The sequence below is a fragment of the Notechis scutatus genome, chromosome 5 (genome assembly GCF_049901735.1).
Source record: "Notechis scutatus isolate UNSWTSFEM ecotype Mainland chromosome 5, rNotScu1.2, whole genome shotgun sequence".
Taxonomy (NCBI): domain Eukaryota; kingdom Metazoa; phylum Chordata; class Lepidosauria; order Squamata; family Elapidae; genus Notechis; species Notechis scutatus.
The window spans coordinates 104389963-104405554 of NC_142013.1; the positions used below are offsets into that span (position 1 = coordinate 104389963).

The window sequence follows — 15592 nt, forward strand, 5'->3', positions numbered from 1 at the left end:
AGAGGCAATGGATGGAAAAGAATCAAGGAGAGAACTAAGGAGAAATTTCCTGAAGTTAGAACAATTAATCAGTGAAATAACTTGCCTCCAGAAGTTATGGATACTCCAACAATGGACGTTTTTAAGAAGAGGTTGTCTGAAATGGTGTAGGGTCCCCTATACCATTTCAGAGGGTTGAGCAGAGGGTTGGAGTAGAAAACCTTCAAGGTCCCTTCCAACTCTATCATTTTGTTATCAGGGTATCTCCAAGTGATGGTTAGCAAGTTGTCCAGAAAAACCCTTCCTGCATTTTTATTTTGGTTTTGTAAAGCAACCGGAAAGAGGGCATGTGAATGGTAAAGGCTTTTTTAACATGATGTTTAAGGCTTTGTGAAAAAAAGGTTTGGAATATGTAAACTAAATTAATTTAAATCACAGACAGGGAGTACATGCAAGACTTCTTTGATAGAGTTGCTTGGGCATCATGCCATGGCTGTCAACCAATCGCAATATTATTATCACATGAAATAATTGAAGATGTAAATCAGTACGAAGTGCGTGTATGTTTTATTCATTTATGAAATATTTTCACGTTGCTTATCATGAAAAAAAGTCATATTGGGCATGCATGTATGTGAAACACAATTTAGATGTTTAGATCTTAAATCAACATGGCTAATTTATACTGTAAAAAATATTAAAAAACAATATAATGATAGCTTAAAAACAAAATAACCATCACAATAACCATAATTAAAAGCTATTAAAAAGTAACATATGAAATAAAATTTAAAATCAACAAAAATAACTAAAGGAGGTTGATTCTTAGTAAATAAGCACTATTTGGTCCTGATGTTGTGGACATAATAAAAATAAGAAATTTATAGGAAAAGAGCACAAAAAATCTATATAAGATCAAATGTGTTTTGTAAACTTTTGAAAAAGTGAGAAAAACTAGGTCTGGAAACATCAGTAGTTAAAGTATGATTATTATTAGTTGTAAAAACCGATGCATGACTGATGCAGTGGCTAAAAAAGGTGATCAAATTAAGTTTATTTCAGGGTCAAAGGATTTGTAGCTTGAGAAGTCTGACAGCTCTAACTTATGTGTTCTGCATTGAAAGCCTGTCCAAGGAGCAATATCCAGAGAGCTTCATAAAACAATAACCCAGATGTATTTATTTATTCAAGGCATGATTTGGTAAATTTAAAATATTTTTTTATTATTTGCTCAACTAATGCAAAAATAGGTTTTAAACTTGGCAAGGTTCAAGCTAAATAACTATTAAGCATTCCAAGTTACTCATTAAACAGAACTGACTTTTGTTTAGCAATATTATATGGAAACTATTTGAAGGGCTTAGATATATCCATGACATGTTTTGTTTAAAATAGAATATCCTATTTATAAACTGAATTATCAAAAACTATGATACTTGTGTCTCTCTTGACATAAATAACTAGTTATCTTCTCAGTTGTAGTCTGAGAAAGTATTCTGGCTACAGATATTTTTTTCTTATGTTAGGAACAGAAAGAACTAAAATGTGCATAGCAAGCTTGCTTCTCTCTCTCTCTCTCTCTCTCTCTTTTTTTTTTAGCAAAAATGTACTAGATTTTTTAAAAAGAAAATATGTACTGTGCTAGATTTCTCTGAATATGGCACCACATGGTAGGACTCATATACAGTTCCAGAACAATGTCAAAATCTTTTTGTCCTTTGGGGTTACTATAAAAATCTTAGACATTTATAAATATATTGGAAGAAAAATGGAGGTTGGAGATTAGGGAGGAGCAGGAAAAATAAGGAAGGCTCAGATAAAAGGAACAAGAATGAACCTTCTGGAGAAGGTGAGAAGAATAGAACACCTCTCCTTCTACAACACTTCATTGCCAGAGGTGTGTGATGAGTGAGTGGATGAAGCACTTACAATTGCATCCTAGGTTGGTGATTTCTGCCCGATATTGGATGCAATTTAGCTCTTGGATTTCACTCACTCGAAACCTTGTATTTATTGGAAGTGTTCTACTTCCTTCTTTCCAGATTCAACCGCAGAAAAAAAATAATGTGACTACTCAGAGTAGAATATGTCCATTAATGTGTGTGTGTGTGTGTGTGTGTGTGTGTGTGTGTGTGTACATAAAATACTATATAACATTGTGAATAATATGGAATATTCTCAAGGATTTATTGGCTATAGATTAAAATACAATAGAATTACTTCATTCTCACATATTTTTACCTCTTAAACTTTGGAAAAGAAATTATTTTCCTTTGTGAGAAGAGGAAGAAAAAAAAATCCAGATTCTTCCAAACAAAAATCTTCTGGCTTTATATTAATAATGACCTCAATTCTGGTCATTAACTTGGAATTAATGACCAGTTAAGGTTAATGGCCCAAGGTCTTGAGTCATTAAACTGCAAAGAAATGCCCTGTTCTTTGATCATTATTCCTTTATTAAAGATGGGTGGCAGTTTTTTTTTAAAAAAGTGGTTGTCTCAAAACACAAAGATGATCTAATGCTGACAGTGAATGCAAGTATTGTGTATTTTAGCATCTAAAATGGATTCTCGAAGAAAATAACTCAAATGCTTCTAATAAAAGGTAAAGGTTCCCCTCGCACATATGTGCTAGTCGTTTCCGGCTCTAGTACAAATATATTAATGTCCTACATAGCTACACTATTTGAAATACACCTCCAGAGGATGCAACAAAAAGAATGGATACAATTTAAGCTGAAAATACTACTGAGAACTTCTAAATTATTCTGTGCCTCTCTCATTAATATAGAGTTCATCGTGTGAGGGATGCAAAAATCAGAGCTGGCACTAGATTGTTTACCTTCCCAAATTGATAGTCCTATTCTCAAGATTGCCTCTCTCTCTCTCTCTCTCTCTCTCTCACACACACACACACACACACACACACACACACAGTCTCTCTCTCTCTCTCTTTCTCTCTCTTTCTCTCCAGACCCATCTAACTATTGATTGATTTATTCATCCATCCATCCATCCTGTCTGTTATGATGCAGCCATTAAAAACAGTCCAGAAAAATATTCATAAATATTCCATTTAGTCCTACTATTCTTGAACATGGAAACAATGATTCTCACATCCCCTTGATATGTGAGATGCTTTCGTGAGTTTATTTCATGAAACCATCCATGGCAGTAAACAATACTCAACAACTCCTCTTAGAAATCACATGTTCCAGGAGGCCATCTCTTGTACCCTGCATGTACCCTTCATTCATTCCACAAATAAAGGAGGAGGTATAGAAGAATCACCTTCAGAAGACCTCTTTCTCCCAATTGGTGTGCTGGTGCAGTTGTTCTGAAGGCTGACACAACACATTCCAAAGCCTTTGACATATCCTTGGGGAGCAGATACAGATTAACAGAGTTGGAAGCGACCTTGTAGGTCATCTAGTCCAACCCACCACCACACCCAAGCAGGAGACTCTACACCATTTCTGACAAATGGCAGTCCAATCTCTTCTTGAAAGTCTCAAGTGATGATGCTCCCACAACTTCCAAGGGCAAGCTGTTCCATTGGTTGATTGTTCTCACTGTCAGAAAATTTCTCCTTATTTCCTTATTTGAATCTCTCCTTATTCAGTTTTCATCCATTATTCCTTGTCTGGCCTTCTGGTGCTTTAGAAAATAGCTTGACCCCCTCCACTCTGTGGCAACCCCTCAAATATTAGAACACTGCTATCATGTCTCCCCTGATCCTTCTCTTCACTAGACTAGCCATGCCCAGTTCCTGCAACTGTTCACCCTATGTTTTAGTCTCCAGTCCTCTAATCATCTTGGTTGCTGTTCTCCGCACTGTTTCTAGAGTTATACACTTTTTAGAGTATTAAAAAACATCTTTTTTTATAGCATGGTGACCAAAAGATGTACAGTCCTAGCACTGTGATTTCTCAAGAATGGTTTATAAACAATAAACCCTCTTCTGACTAATGTACCATATTTAAATCAAGATTTTTCACTGCATAGAATAAGGGTTAAATGATAACTTGACTTATCTTTTACATGACAAAAAAATAAAGAAATTGCAAGACCTTTTCACATATTAGATATGTATTGTCATTTATCATCTAGATATCGGAGTAGTACTGCAAGGTAATAAAACATATCATCGAAAAATGTGCTATAGGTCTGAATCACTCTCTCATTCCACCTCCCAGCTAACTGTAGTATTAAATCAAACAAGCAGAACATTTCCTTGGGCAGGCATTGCCTTTTAATTTCCTGAAGAACCTTAAAATATCATTCATTACAAGTACTACACATATTTGGTTTTTAAAAGTCTCATAAATCAATAGCAGGCTGACTGTAATAATTATTACAAGTTAGTGCATAATTTTCGTGCTGAAGGCTCCATGTAGAACTTTAGCATATGCAAACGAGGCAATTCAAACTGTGTATAGATATTAATATGAAGGAGCAGGTAACGAGGTGCTGGCTATGAATTATGCATCAAGCGCGGCTGATCTTCAATGAAGAAAATGAATTCAGCATGTAATCTAATTAGTGATGGAAGTCTATTACATCTAACTGCAAAAGCAACCGTCCTTGAAACAAATTTATTTACAGTCCATGTTACCAATTGAAACAACTTTGAAATGATGTGTAAGACAACAGCTTAATTGTAAACTTTTTTTTTTTTCCTTTTCTTCCGCAGCTCCAGACCTGGGCGGCCCCCAAAACGGACGCAGAGTGTGACCTCGCCAGAAAATTCTCACATCATGCCGCATTCCGTTCCTGGTCTTCTCTCACCGGGAATTATCCCACCGACAGGTAGGAACTTCGTAATGTGGAATGGAAAGTCTTCAACCCATGTGGCCTTCGGTGCATCAGAAAGGAACCTACTGATACTGAAACAATGGTGGAATGGGCAAAAGATTTCGGTTATAATATTGAATTGGCTAAATGGCGAAAACTTTGGACCACAAATAAGAAAATAAGATTGGCTACGGCTTATAAAGAAAATCTTTATAAGCTGTTTTACAGGTGGCATCTTCCAGCAGCAAGGCTTTCTAAAATGTTAAAAAATATATCTCCAAATTGTTGGAAGTGCAAAGATGTATCAGGCACATTTTTTTTCCACATGTGGTGGACTTTCAATGTTGCAAAAAAATATTGGAGACTGATTCAAACATGGATAGAACAAATGGTGGGAGAGTGTATTCCATTTAAACCGGAATTTTTTCTCCTAGGAATAATATCAGAAAAATTATAAGAAGGAAATAATGTATCTAATAGTACACGCATTGACGGCAGCTAGGATAATATATGCACAATACTGAAAAAAATGAAATCATACCTCCAGAAATAGAAATAATAAGAAAAATTATGGCATGAATCAGATAGGTTAACTTTAGAAATAAAAGACAAAGGAGAATCTAAATATTATAAAACATGGAATAAATTTTATCAATGGTTATGTAACAGAAGACAAAGTCAAAATATTAATAGTTATGATCAGATTAGGTGGTAATTAATGTATCAAATCAGGAGATTATAAATGTTGAAGTAAAATGTATATATGTATAATAAAGCTAAGTTGGATGCATTGTGTTGTATTCTCATAATTAAAATTAAAAAAAATAAATTAAAAAAAGAGAAAGGAACCTACTGAAAACTACATCTCCAGGTTGAGGGATGCAATTTTTCCACCATTTTGTATTCTTGTGCTGTGGCTTCCTCAAAATGAAGGATGTCTTTTGGCTTGTTGGTATGACATGTTAGGTTGCATACTTGACCAGAAAAGCTGGTTTTACAACCAGCTGAAGAGGACTTCTTGTCTTCAGCTACCAATGAGGAATTGTCCACCCCACACGATTGAACAGAAGGGGGAAAAATAGCCATAGTACATACTAAGGATACTAGAAAAGTTAATGAAGTTTGACTTAGGACAACACAGATCCATTGAAGAGAAGCAGAAACTTCTCAGAGTAAAACATTTACAAGATGGTTATGAAGATCAAATATGCAAGCTGCTAGTATTGCCAGCCAGGAAATAAGGCAAATGAAAACTGGAAAAGAAAGAAAAAGAAATAAAGGAGACAACTGGAAAGAAAGGCTAAAATGAGAAAATTCATTAGAAGTAGTCCTTGATTTACAACTGATCTCTTAGCCACTGAAGTTACAACCAACCCAAAATTACAGCCCAGGTTTGAATTTCTGATGGATGGTGCCCATCTGTAGTCACTAACTTTGGGTGCTAACTTTGATTGGCAGCATGACTGCATTTATGAATGTTGCAGCATCCCACACTAAACATGACCACACTTATGATGTGCTGAAAGTGCTGAAAACCTACAGTTTCAGTTTTGGCAATATTGCATCCATAGCAAGCCACTGGTTTGCTTAATGATCAAGGAATTTGCTTAACAACTGGGCATTCACTAGCGTTCAATTGCTGCATAAAAACGTCATAAAATTAGATCAGCCACATGACAAACATATAAAGAGTGGTTGCTGGAACTGGGTATGTCTAGTCTGATGAAAAGAAAGGACTAGAGGTGACATGATAGCAGTGTTCCAATATCTCAGGGGCTGCCCCAAAGGAGAGGGAGTCAAGCTATTTTTTCAAAGCACCTGAGGGCAGGACAAGAAGCAATGGGTGGAAACTAATCAAGGAGAGAACCAACTTAGAACTAAGGAGAAATTTCCTGACAGTTAGAACACTTAAACAGTGGAACAACTTGCCTCCAGAAATTGTAAATGCTTCAACACTGGAAGCTTTTAAGAAGAAATTGGACAAACTTTTGTCTGAAGTGGTGTAGGGTTTCTTGCCTAAGCAGGGGGTTGGACTAGAAGACCTCCAAGGTCCCTTCCAACTCTGTTATTCTATTTTACAACTGTTTTAACATATGGTCATAATGGGCAGGTTGAGTCATATGTTGAATCATATGTTGAGAACTACCTATATGTGCAGAATGGGAATATGATTTGTAGACACCAAAAGCTATAGAATTCAAGGGATTTAAGGATCCATTTGAAGACATGATAGAAGTATGGCAACTGAAAATTCTGTGATGCATGATAGAAGTATGGCAACTGAAAATTCTGTGATGCAATTCCATGGTTCATGAATATTAAGATTCAGGGGATATTTGAAAATACACTTTCCACAGCTCTCTTGTTTCTCTCTTACTCACCTTATTTTTTTCTCTTTCCTTTACTTCACCTACCCTTCGTTTCATTCTCTCTCTATGTGTATGTATTTAAATCCCCTGATCTGCAGTTTGATGATTGCTTGAAAATTATCTCATTTATATAAAATAGAAAAGTACAAGTATCCTTTTATTTTGAATACTGTTGGTTTTGTAAGAGTAGGATGTCTTTATTTGGAAAAAATAATAATGAAAATTGAAATGATGAAAATTGCATATGATTCTCTGTAAACATAAATGAATGCATTAGAGAAGGGGACATGGTCAGAGAGATAAGGAATCATTTCCAAAAAATACCTATATTGTATTATGCCAGATTTCTAGAGTCCTCTTCTATTCTCCATCTCAAGGTCAAACAGTTATAACTACAAGCCATAAAAAGCCCATTTAACAGAAGTAAGATGATTTCTTTCCCCTGAAATCTTATCTCAGCTATCACATTCATTAAGAAAGCTTAACAAGTGATCTAGTGATCACATTCCAAGTGAAACAAGGTGGCCATCCAGAGATCAGCTTGGAAGAATCAAGAGATGTTGGTGGGTTTTCTTGACCTTGTGTTATCAACTGGATCTGCCTTCCTTTAGATTTTCACATCTTTTAACGCTTAACCAGAATATTTTCCAGGGGTGGGAAATTATCTTAAGGCTAACTCGGCCTTTTAAGAGTCTGTGTAATTCTGCAATTTCTCACTTTACTTTTCCTTTAACATTTTGCATTTCTGGTGAAAGAATTTCCCTTCCTTTAATGGGGATGTAGGAATTACACAGATCTGTTTCCCCAGCAGTGTGAAACTCCAGGGCTGCTTTTATTATGGCCATTCTTTGGCAAGGAACGATTACTAGAGGCTTATAGCTCTTTGTAAAAATAGGCTTTCTACAGAAATAGACAAGCTGAAGGCAGCTGAAGGCAGAGAATACATAAGATTCATAAGTCTATTGCCATGCATTAAATTCCCAGGGAAAGGCCCCATCTCAAGGAAGGACTTCTGGCAGTATCTCTTTAGCCTGTTTCTTTCTTTCTTTCTTTTTTTGCTCATCTGCTTTCCAGAAATATTTCTGGGTTTTGTTGATATGCAGCTGAAGACAAGCAGTTAAAGAGAGACTTTTGTTTATTAATTTTCACTATTCATATTTAAAGACCACCCATCTCCTTCATAGAGTGATTGCAGGGGTGGGGTTCAAAATTTTTAGCAACGGGTTCTCTGCCCAGTTGCTGGGTGGACGTGGCCATGGTAGTCGGCCTGCTGCACCACAGTGGTGGGGGTGTTTTTGCTCTCCTGGGCTCCGGAGGCTTTACTTGAGCCTCCAGGAGGGCTAAAATGGCCTCCCGGGGCTCTGGAGCAGAGGCGGTACCAATTCAGCAGGTTCTGACCAGTTCTGGAGAACTGGTAGTGGAAATTTTGAGTAGTTTGGAGAACCGGCAAATACCACCTCTGACTGGAGATTTTACAGTATCCTTCCCCTGCCACACCCACCAAGCCACACCCACAGAACCAGTAGTAAAAAAAAATTGAATCCCACCACTGCATCCAGAGGCCCTCTGGAGGCCAGAAACAGGCCTGTTTCTGGCCTTCCAGAGCCTCTGGGAGGCCCATTTTTCACCTTTCTCAAATCTCTGCGTGGGCCCTGTACTTATCTGGGAACCAAAACGGGCTGCTTGGGGAGTCCTGGGAGGGGTGGGGTTGGATGGGTGGAGCCAGCCAGGGGTGAGATTTGCTAGTTCACTGAACTGGCCATAAAATTAGCTAGCACTTAACTAGCAATTCGTCCAAACCAGAATGAACCAGTAAGCAGCTCACCCCTGAGTGATTTTGGGTGGTCTACTGATCCAAAACTTCTCAGCTTCTACAAAATAGTTGAAAAGCAGGGACCTGTTAACTAATGAGTAAAGTTTCAAAATCTATAGACAGATAATAAATCACCTTGAATATGACTGCACATTATCTTGAAGCTTGGAAAGAGAAATGGAACTGTTGTACATGAGTGGTGTCAGTCTAGGGGAAGATCTCCTGATGAGTGCCATGCTGATCCTGCATGTACTCAAAACAGTGCTCTCAGGCACTGATGATGTTCCCTAGTCAGGTTATGAAATGTCTATAAGCAAACAACCAAGCGCAGAGAGCAGGATTCTACAACTGGGCTTCCTACTCAATGCTATGTATCTTGTAGTGGACTGCAGTGGTTAATGGCTGGGTGATGGTTTATTTTTTAATTGGTTTGTTTATAAAGTATTGCTATGCTGCTGTATTTCCAATAGCCTGAGTGGCACAGAAATGGATGGAAACTTACGGAGTTGTGGACAGCAGAAGATTAAACCAAACTTTTCTGGAGTGGGTTACAGCCTCCTAGAATGATATATTCAGGAATGAAATTTCCCAATTTGCGGTTATTTCTTTGTGAAGAAATTGTCTTTAAACAAGTCAAAAAGAGGTCTGTAAAATATCTTCAGACCCCTCACATCCTGGACATAAATGGTTTCAACTTCTACCCTCAAAATGACATTACAGAGCCCTTCACACCAGAACAACTAGACACAAGGACAGTTTTTCCCCGAATGCCATCACTCTGCTAAACAAATAACTCCCACAACACTGTCACACTCTTTACTAAGACTGTATCACTATTCTTCTTCTCATCCTTCCTATTACCTATCTACTTTCACTTATCATTATAACCTTGTTGCTTGTATCTTTATGATTTATATTGTTTTATTTAGTTTCCAAGTATGACTTGATTGCTTATTTAGTATCCTATGACTATCACTAAGTGTTTTATCTTATTATACTTGATGAATGTATTTTTATGTACACTGAGAGTTTATGCACCGAAGACAAATTCCTTGTGTGTCCAATCACACTTGGTCAATAAAGAATTCTATTCTATTCTATCTAAAAATCAGGAGTTCACTTGGGATAAAATTTCATCTCCATCTATAAAACCCTTCTAGTGATTGATTGTTTCATTTGTACTTATCGTGAATCATGGCATCCCCTAGAAGTTGAATGGAAAGTCCAACCTCTCTGCTTGCTTGCTTTTTAAAAAAAATAAACAAAATCCCTAGACAATATGGCCAATACTTTCTACTTTCTCTAACTCTACTGTGGGCTTAATATTTTATTGCCCACATTCTGGAGAACTCAATAATTTCTTAGCGAAATCTATATATATATAGATCTGTATATAAAAGCCATGTACCACTCACTCATCATGAAATCTCCAGAATCGTAAAGCCTTCAAACTTGAAATTTGGCATGTAGGTGCTTGCTAAGAAAGGATTTTTCGAAATGACCATCAGATCATTAGTATTTCTTATACAGTAATTAACACGCTCTGATGCTAAGGAGTTCTACTCCCCCTCCTCACTGCCAGTTGCCTCACATTCCGTTACCTCAGTTCAAACTGGCTGATGTTCCACTCCTTCACTCAGGAGCGGTCTGGGGCTCCTTACAGTACTAAACATTGGTAACTCACCAAAATGTCTGCACCTTAAATCTATGGAAATGCTTCCAGACTCAAGGCGGTGGGAGTGATATTCCCTTATGTGTTTCAATCACCAACCACCACTGAGCCAATGGATTGTGAACCAAATTTCTCCTGCATAGACTGATCACAAAGTTTCATCATGAAGCTCGGGTATCCAACAAGTAATAGAAATAGAATATAAAGAGAGGAGAGGTTTCTGGCTTCTTTTCCCCAGCAAGTGCCAGACAGGGCTGAAGAAGTTTCGAACTGGGGAAGTTAAGAGAGGTTTCTTTGGGGTGCAAAGTCCTTTCTGTACAGCTGCCCATTCAACTGAGACCAATGGAGGGTTTTCAAATGATTTCTAGCAACGGTGATTTTATGCAAAATCCTAGCCAAGAGCTAATGTTGTGAACTGTGCCCTGTGTTGCAGGACAATAGTTCAGTGATTCTCATTGTGTGTGTGAGTGGTGCCCTCCAGAAATAAATATTCAACAATTAAAGGCTGCTGTGATTGCATATTATCCATGCATAGGACAGGCATCCTGCCATGTCTCTGAAGGATACCTGGCGAGAGTTGCCTTCAAGAGGGAGACTGACTCCTAAGGCACTTCTGAGATCTTTCCTTCCTCATGAACCCTCTGCCAACCATTTTGAAGATAAGTTGATGTGTTGCCATATCATTTGAGGGAAGGATGGGTCTGAATTGGCTGATGCTTGGCAGAGAGCAAAAGGAACAGCTGTGGCTCTCAGGTCCCCATGGAGAAGGGATTGCAGAGCCCAATGTAATTTCTCCATCTACAATGGACAATAATCTAATTGGTGATATGAAGTGTCCCATTTTCTCTGCACCGGAGCTGCTCCTCTCCATCCTGTCTTTCATTCTTCCAAGCTTGCTTCTGTTTCCAATCTCCTCCTCAGTGTCGGAGAGGGTTGGGTTCACCTTGATTCTTAGTATTGCATTGAAGACTTTGTTGGTTTGTTGGTTTGTTTGTCAAACATGTACAAGATAACAAGTATAAGTATGAACATAAACAACAGCAAAGGAAGTAAATACAAATAAATGGGGACAGTAAGACAGGGACGGTAGGCATGCTGGTACACTTATGCAGGCCCCCTTTAAGGACCTTTTAAGAATGAGGTGAGGTCCACGGAAGACAGTTTGAGGTTGAGGCTGTGAGGGATTGAGGCTGTAACCAAGGAGTCGGGTAGGGCGTTCCAGGCATTGACCACTCTACTGCTGAAGTCATATTTTCTGCAATCGAGTTTGGAGTGGTTTATCTGGAGTTTTTATGGGTCAATTTTGCCGTTTCAGCCAACTCCATCAACTTCTGCAACCAATCGTCCACAGTAGGAATCGAAGTGTCCTTCCATTTTTGTGCATACAATAGTCTTGCTGCTGTCAACATATATAGTAACAAAGTTCTGATTTCTTTTTCTCCAGGTCTTTTTCTATTAGGTCCAAAATGAAAAGTTATGGTTTCATTTTTATCTCCATCTTCAAAATTTTCTGTATTAGCAGAGGTTTTCTTATGTAAAAGTCATAGTTTTCTGAAATATTTACTACGGTTTTCACAGCTTTAGTAATAGTACTTTCAGATAAAGTTTGGGATGATTTTGGTTTCCCACTTGACAAGAGTGGGAAGCCATGAATTATGCAGTCTGGAGGACTTTTCAAAATTCTGATCTTGATATAGAAAGGAAAGAAGAAACAAAATGTGGACTTCAAGATTAGGAGCTCTGGATTTCAATTGTTACAGAAATAAATAAAACCATCAGTCAGAAAATCAGAATAAACTGCCAGTTGGCCTTGTTGGGAATGTTCCCTGAGGACTTTGAGAAAGCAAAAGGTAAAAAGTTGGTTGTAATAAAAATGGAAGCTGGAAGTTGGAAACCAACCCATTGATCACTTATTCAAATGGGACAAAGTGAATTATAGTCTCTTCTGCACTCGGAGACCCCTCTCCCCCCAAAATACCACTTTTTGTGACAAACACCTGTCTCCTTTTTACCATCAGAATCACAAAAATATTTGTAATGCGTTCTAAAATCAATAGATGATCATTTAGATTAGAAACATTTCTTATAATAAATGACGTTAAAATTAGGAGAGTCCTTAATGTATCAACATTTCTGGGTTGTAAGCAATGAAATCCATTTTTGTTTTTCTGTTTCTAATGAATAAAGAGAAATGCAGTTTATTCTTAAAAGAAGTGAGACAGTTCATTAACACAGTTGCCCTTAAGTGCTATATCTACTATTGTTGACCCAAAAAGATTCCACCCTCATTCTTAGAGGCAATGAAGTGGATCAAAAGATGACTGGGGCACCAAGAGTGGAAATCTCAGCCATAAGATAAACGGGTTTGTATTAGAACTCATAATTGTGATACCGTGTAACAATATACCACAAAATTACCTTTGGTAGCTTGGTGGCTTTAAAACGCTATCTTGGACCTCACAAATACTGTAGAAGTTATAATGCTTTGGTAGTGCTATGCTGCTTAGACAGTATATAGTTAGTTTAGGAATGAGAGCTGCCCTCTTAAGGGAATGCTTCTAACAGATCTAACAGCTAATCGGAGTTGGAAGGGACCTTATAGGTCATCTAGTCCAACCCCCCCAACCAAGCGGGAAACCCTACACCATTTCTGACAAATGGCAGTCCAGTCTATTCTTGAAAGTCTCAAGAGATGGTGCTCCCACAAATTCTGAAGGCAAAGCTGTTCCATTGGTTGATTGCTCTCACTGTCAGAAAGTTTTTCCTTATTTCCAGGTTAAATCTCTCCTTGTTCAGTTTCCATCCATTATTCCTTGTCTGTCCTATAGGTGCTTTAGAAAATAGTTTGACCCCCTCCTCTCTGTGGCAGCCCCTCAAATATTGGAAGACTGCTATCATGTCTTCTCTGGTCCTTCTCTTCAATAGACTAGCCAAGCCCAGTTCCTGTAACCGGTCTTCATATGTTTTTTGTCTCCAATCCCCTCATCATCCTGGTTGCTCTTCTCTGTACTTTTTCTAGAGTCTCAACATCTTTTTTATAATGTGATGACCAAAACTGGATGCAGTACTCTATGTGAGGTCTTACTAAGGCTTTATAGAGTAATATTAGTACCTCACTTGATCTCGATTGTATCCCTCTCTTAATGCAATTTAGGATTGCATTCACTTTTTTGGCTGCTGCTGCACACTGCTGGCTCATATTTAGCTGGTTGTCCACTAAGACTCCAAGATCCCTCTCACAGTTCCTGCTATTGTGCCTGGTTTCACCCAGTCTATATGTGTACTTTTGGTATTTCTTGCCTAAGCGTAGGACTACTTCATGGGAAATGTAGTTAATACCTCATGGGAGATGTAGTTCATGTCACGTGGTCATATCCATAATCCTGATTGGTCACAGTGCACTTGAGAAGGATCAGAAGTGTAACTTATGATGTCCCCATTGTCCCATCCATTGGTTTTGTGAGATCATTTTCAGTTTCTAAGGCCTGAGGATGTGTAAAAGAAGTGAGTGAACCCAATCTTGTGGTGTCTTGACTGTATCCTTCTTGGTGTCTTCCCTGAAGCCATTTAGGGAGTAACTTCAGGGCTGCCACAGCAAGGCCGTTTGGAGTTGTGGGAATGTGAGGGGGTGGTAGAGATAGCTGGGGGGATGTGTAGCCAAAATAACATTCTTTTCCATGGGAGCCAAGGACGCTCTACCAGGTGTTGGAGGGACATGAACAAAAGCCAGCGGAGTTGGGACTGCGACCTGATTGGGCCATGTGATAGACATGTGACCTGGGGGCAAGAACTTGGGGTTTTGATTTGGGTGGGGAAAACCTGGGGTCCTTCAGAGTCAGGTTTTCACCAGCTGTGGCAATATGACACTCCTAATAAATTCACACTTTGAGGAAACTCTTGGCCTCAGGGTTTTGATTGCTTTGGGTCTGTTACTTGGAACCATGATACTTGGCACAGAATATTCCCTGGGCAGATCTGAATCGGGGTCTATCTATCTTTTCAGAAAAAGACTGAATTAGGGACTTTATATATTTATTTATTATCAATCCGTTCTTTGTGTTTGTGTGTGTGCATGTGTGCGCGTGTGTGGGCACACACATGTACCTCCAAGTTTTTGTTGTCACTTTGCAAATACTTAAATTGGTCCAGGCAGTTTTCTTGGCAAGATTTTAGAAATGGTTTCCCATTGACTTCTCCTAAGGGCTTAGAAAGAATGACTGGCTCAAGGTCACCCAGCTAGCTTTGGGCCAAAGGCAAGCATAGAACTCATTGGCCCTTAGTCCATTCCCTTAGCAATTCCAGTAAACTGCCTCTTGAGTAGGACCGCTTGGTGAAAAATGATCCTTTTCCTGAAGTGTTGTGTGTGGCGGGACCTTTCAGGTGATTCCAAAACTCACAAGAAAAGGAAGGAGAAATACTTTCTTCCATTACCAACTTTATCGTGTTTTATTTTGTTGTTAGTTTGTACATCTGATTTCTGTTGTACCACCTCTTGTCAGTGTTACGATTTAATTGAATTTATTTACTTATTGACATCACATCCATGTTCTGTTCCCAAGGGTATTTTCTCATTTCATCTCCGTTGCTCAATGTTAACATTTTGTACCCTTCTTTGCAATTTCTTCCTTTTGTTCCTATGGTAACTTAATGTGTTTCCTTTTAACAGAGCTTACATTATAATCATTAGGATTTTTATTTGTGATGCTTTTTTTTATTTTTTATTATTGTATGTTTTGCTTTCTTGTATCTGTGATTGTAAAATGCTTTATAATTCCGTTCCAAGGACATCCACACACATCTGGTGTTTGTTTTTGTTTCAGGTAAGGTTTGGAAATATTTCACTTGCTTTTTTAAAAAAAGTGTGTATTGATAATGTGGAAGCGAAAATGTCTGCTGGTTGGGAATCAAGTAAACCTTTGATTGGAAACATAAATTTACCCACTTGAAATGTTTCTAGTGTCTCTAG

The 15592-nt window shown here is 38.2% G+C and overlaps 1 protein-coding gene across 3 annotated transcripts in view; it reads left to right on the forward strand.

The window, feature by feature from the left end:
• Window positions 1–15592, forward strand: part of DACH1 (dachshund family transcription factor 1) — a 353275-nt gene that overhangs the window by 145744 nt on the left and 191939 nt on the right. For all 3 annotated transcript variants that reach the window (XM_087967432.1, XM_087967433.1, XM_087967434.1), the window contains exon 2: window positions 4672–4787. In XM_087967432.1, the coding sequence (XP_087823558.1) occupies window positions 4672–4787 (116 nt within the window). The remainder of the gene's footprint in view (window positions 1–4671; window positions 4788–15592) is intronic.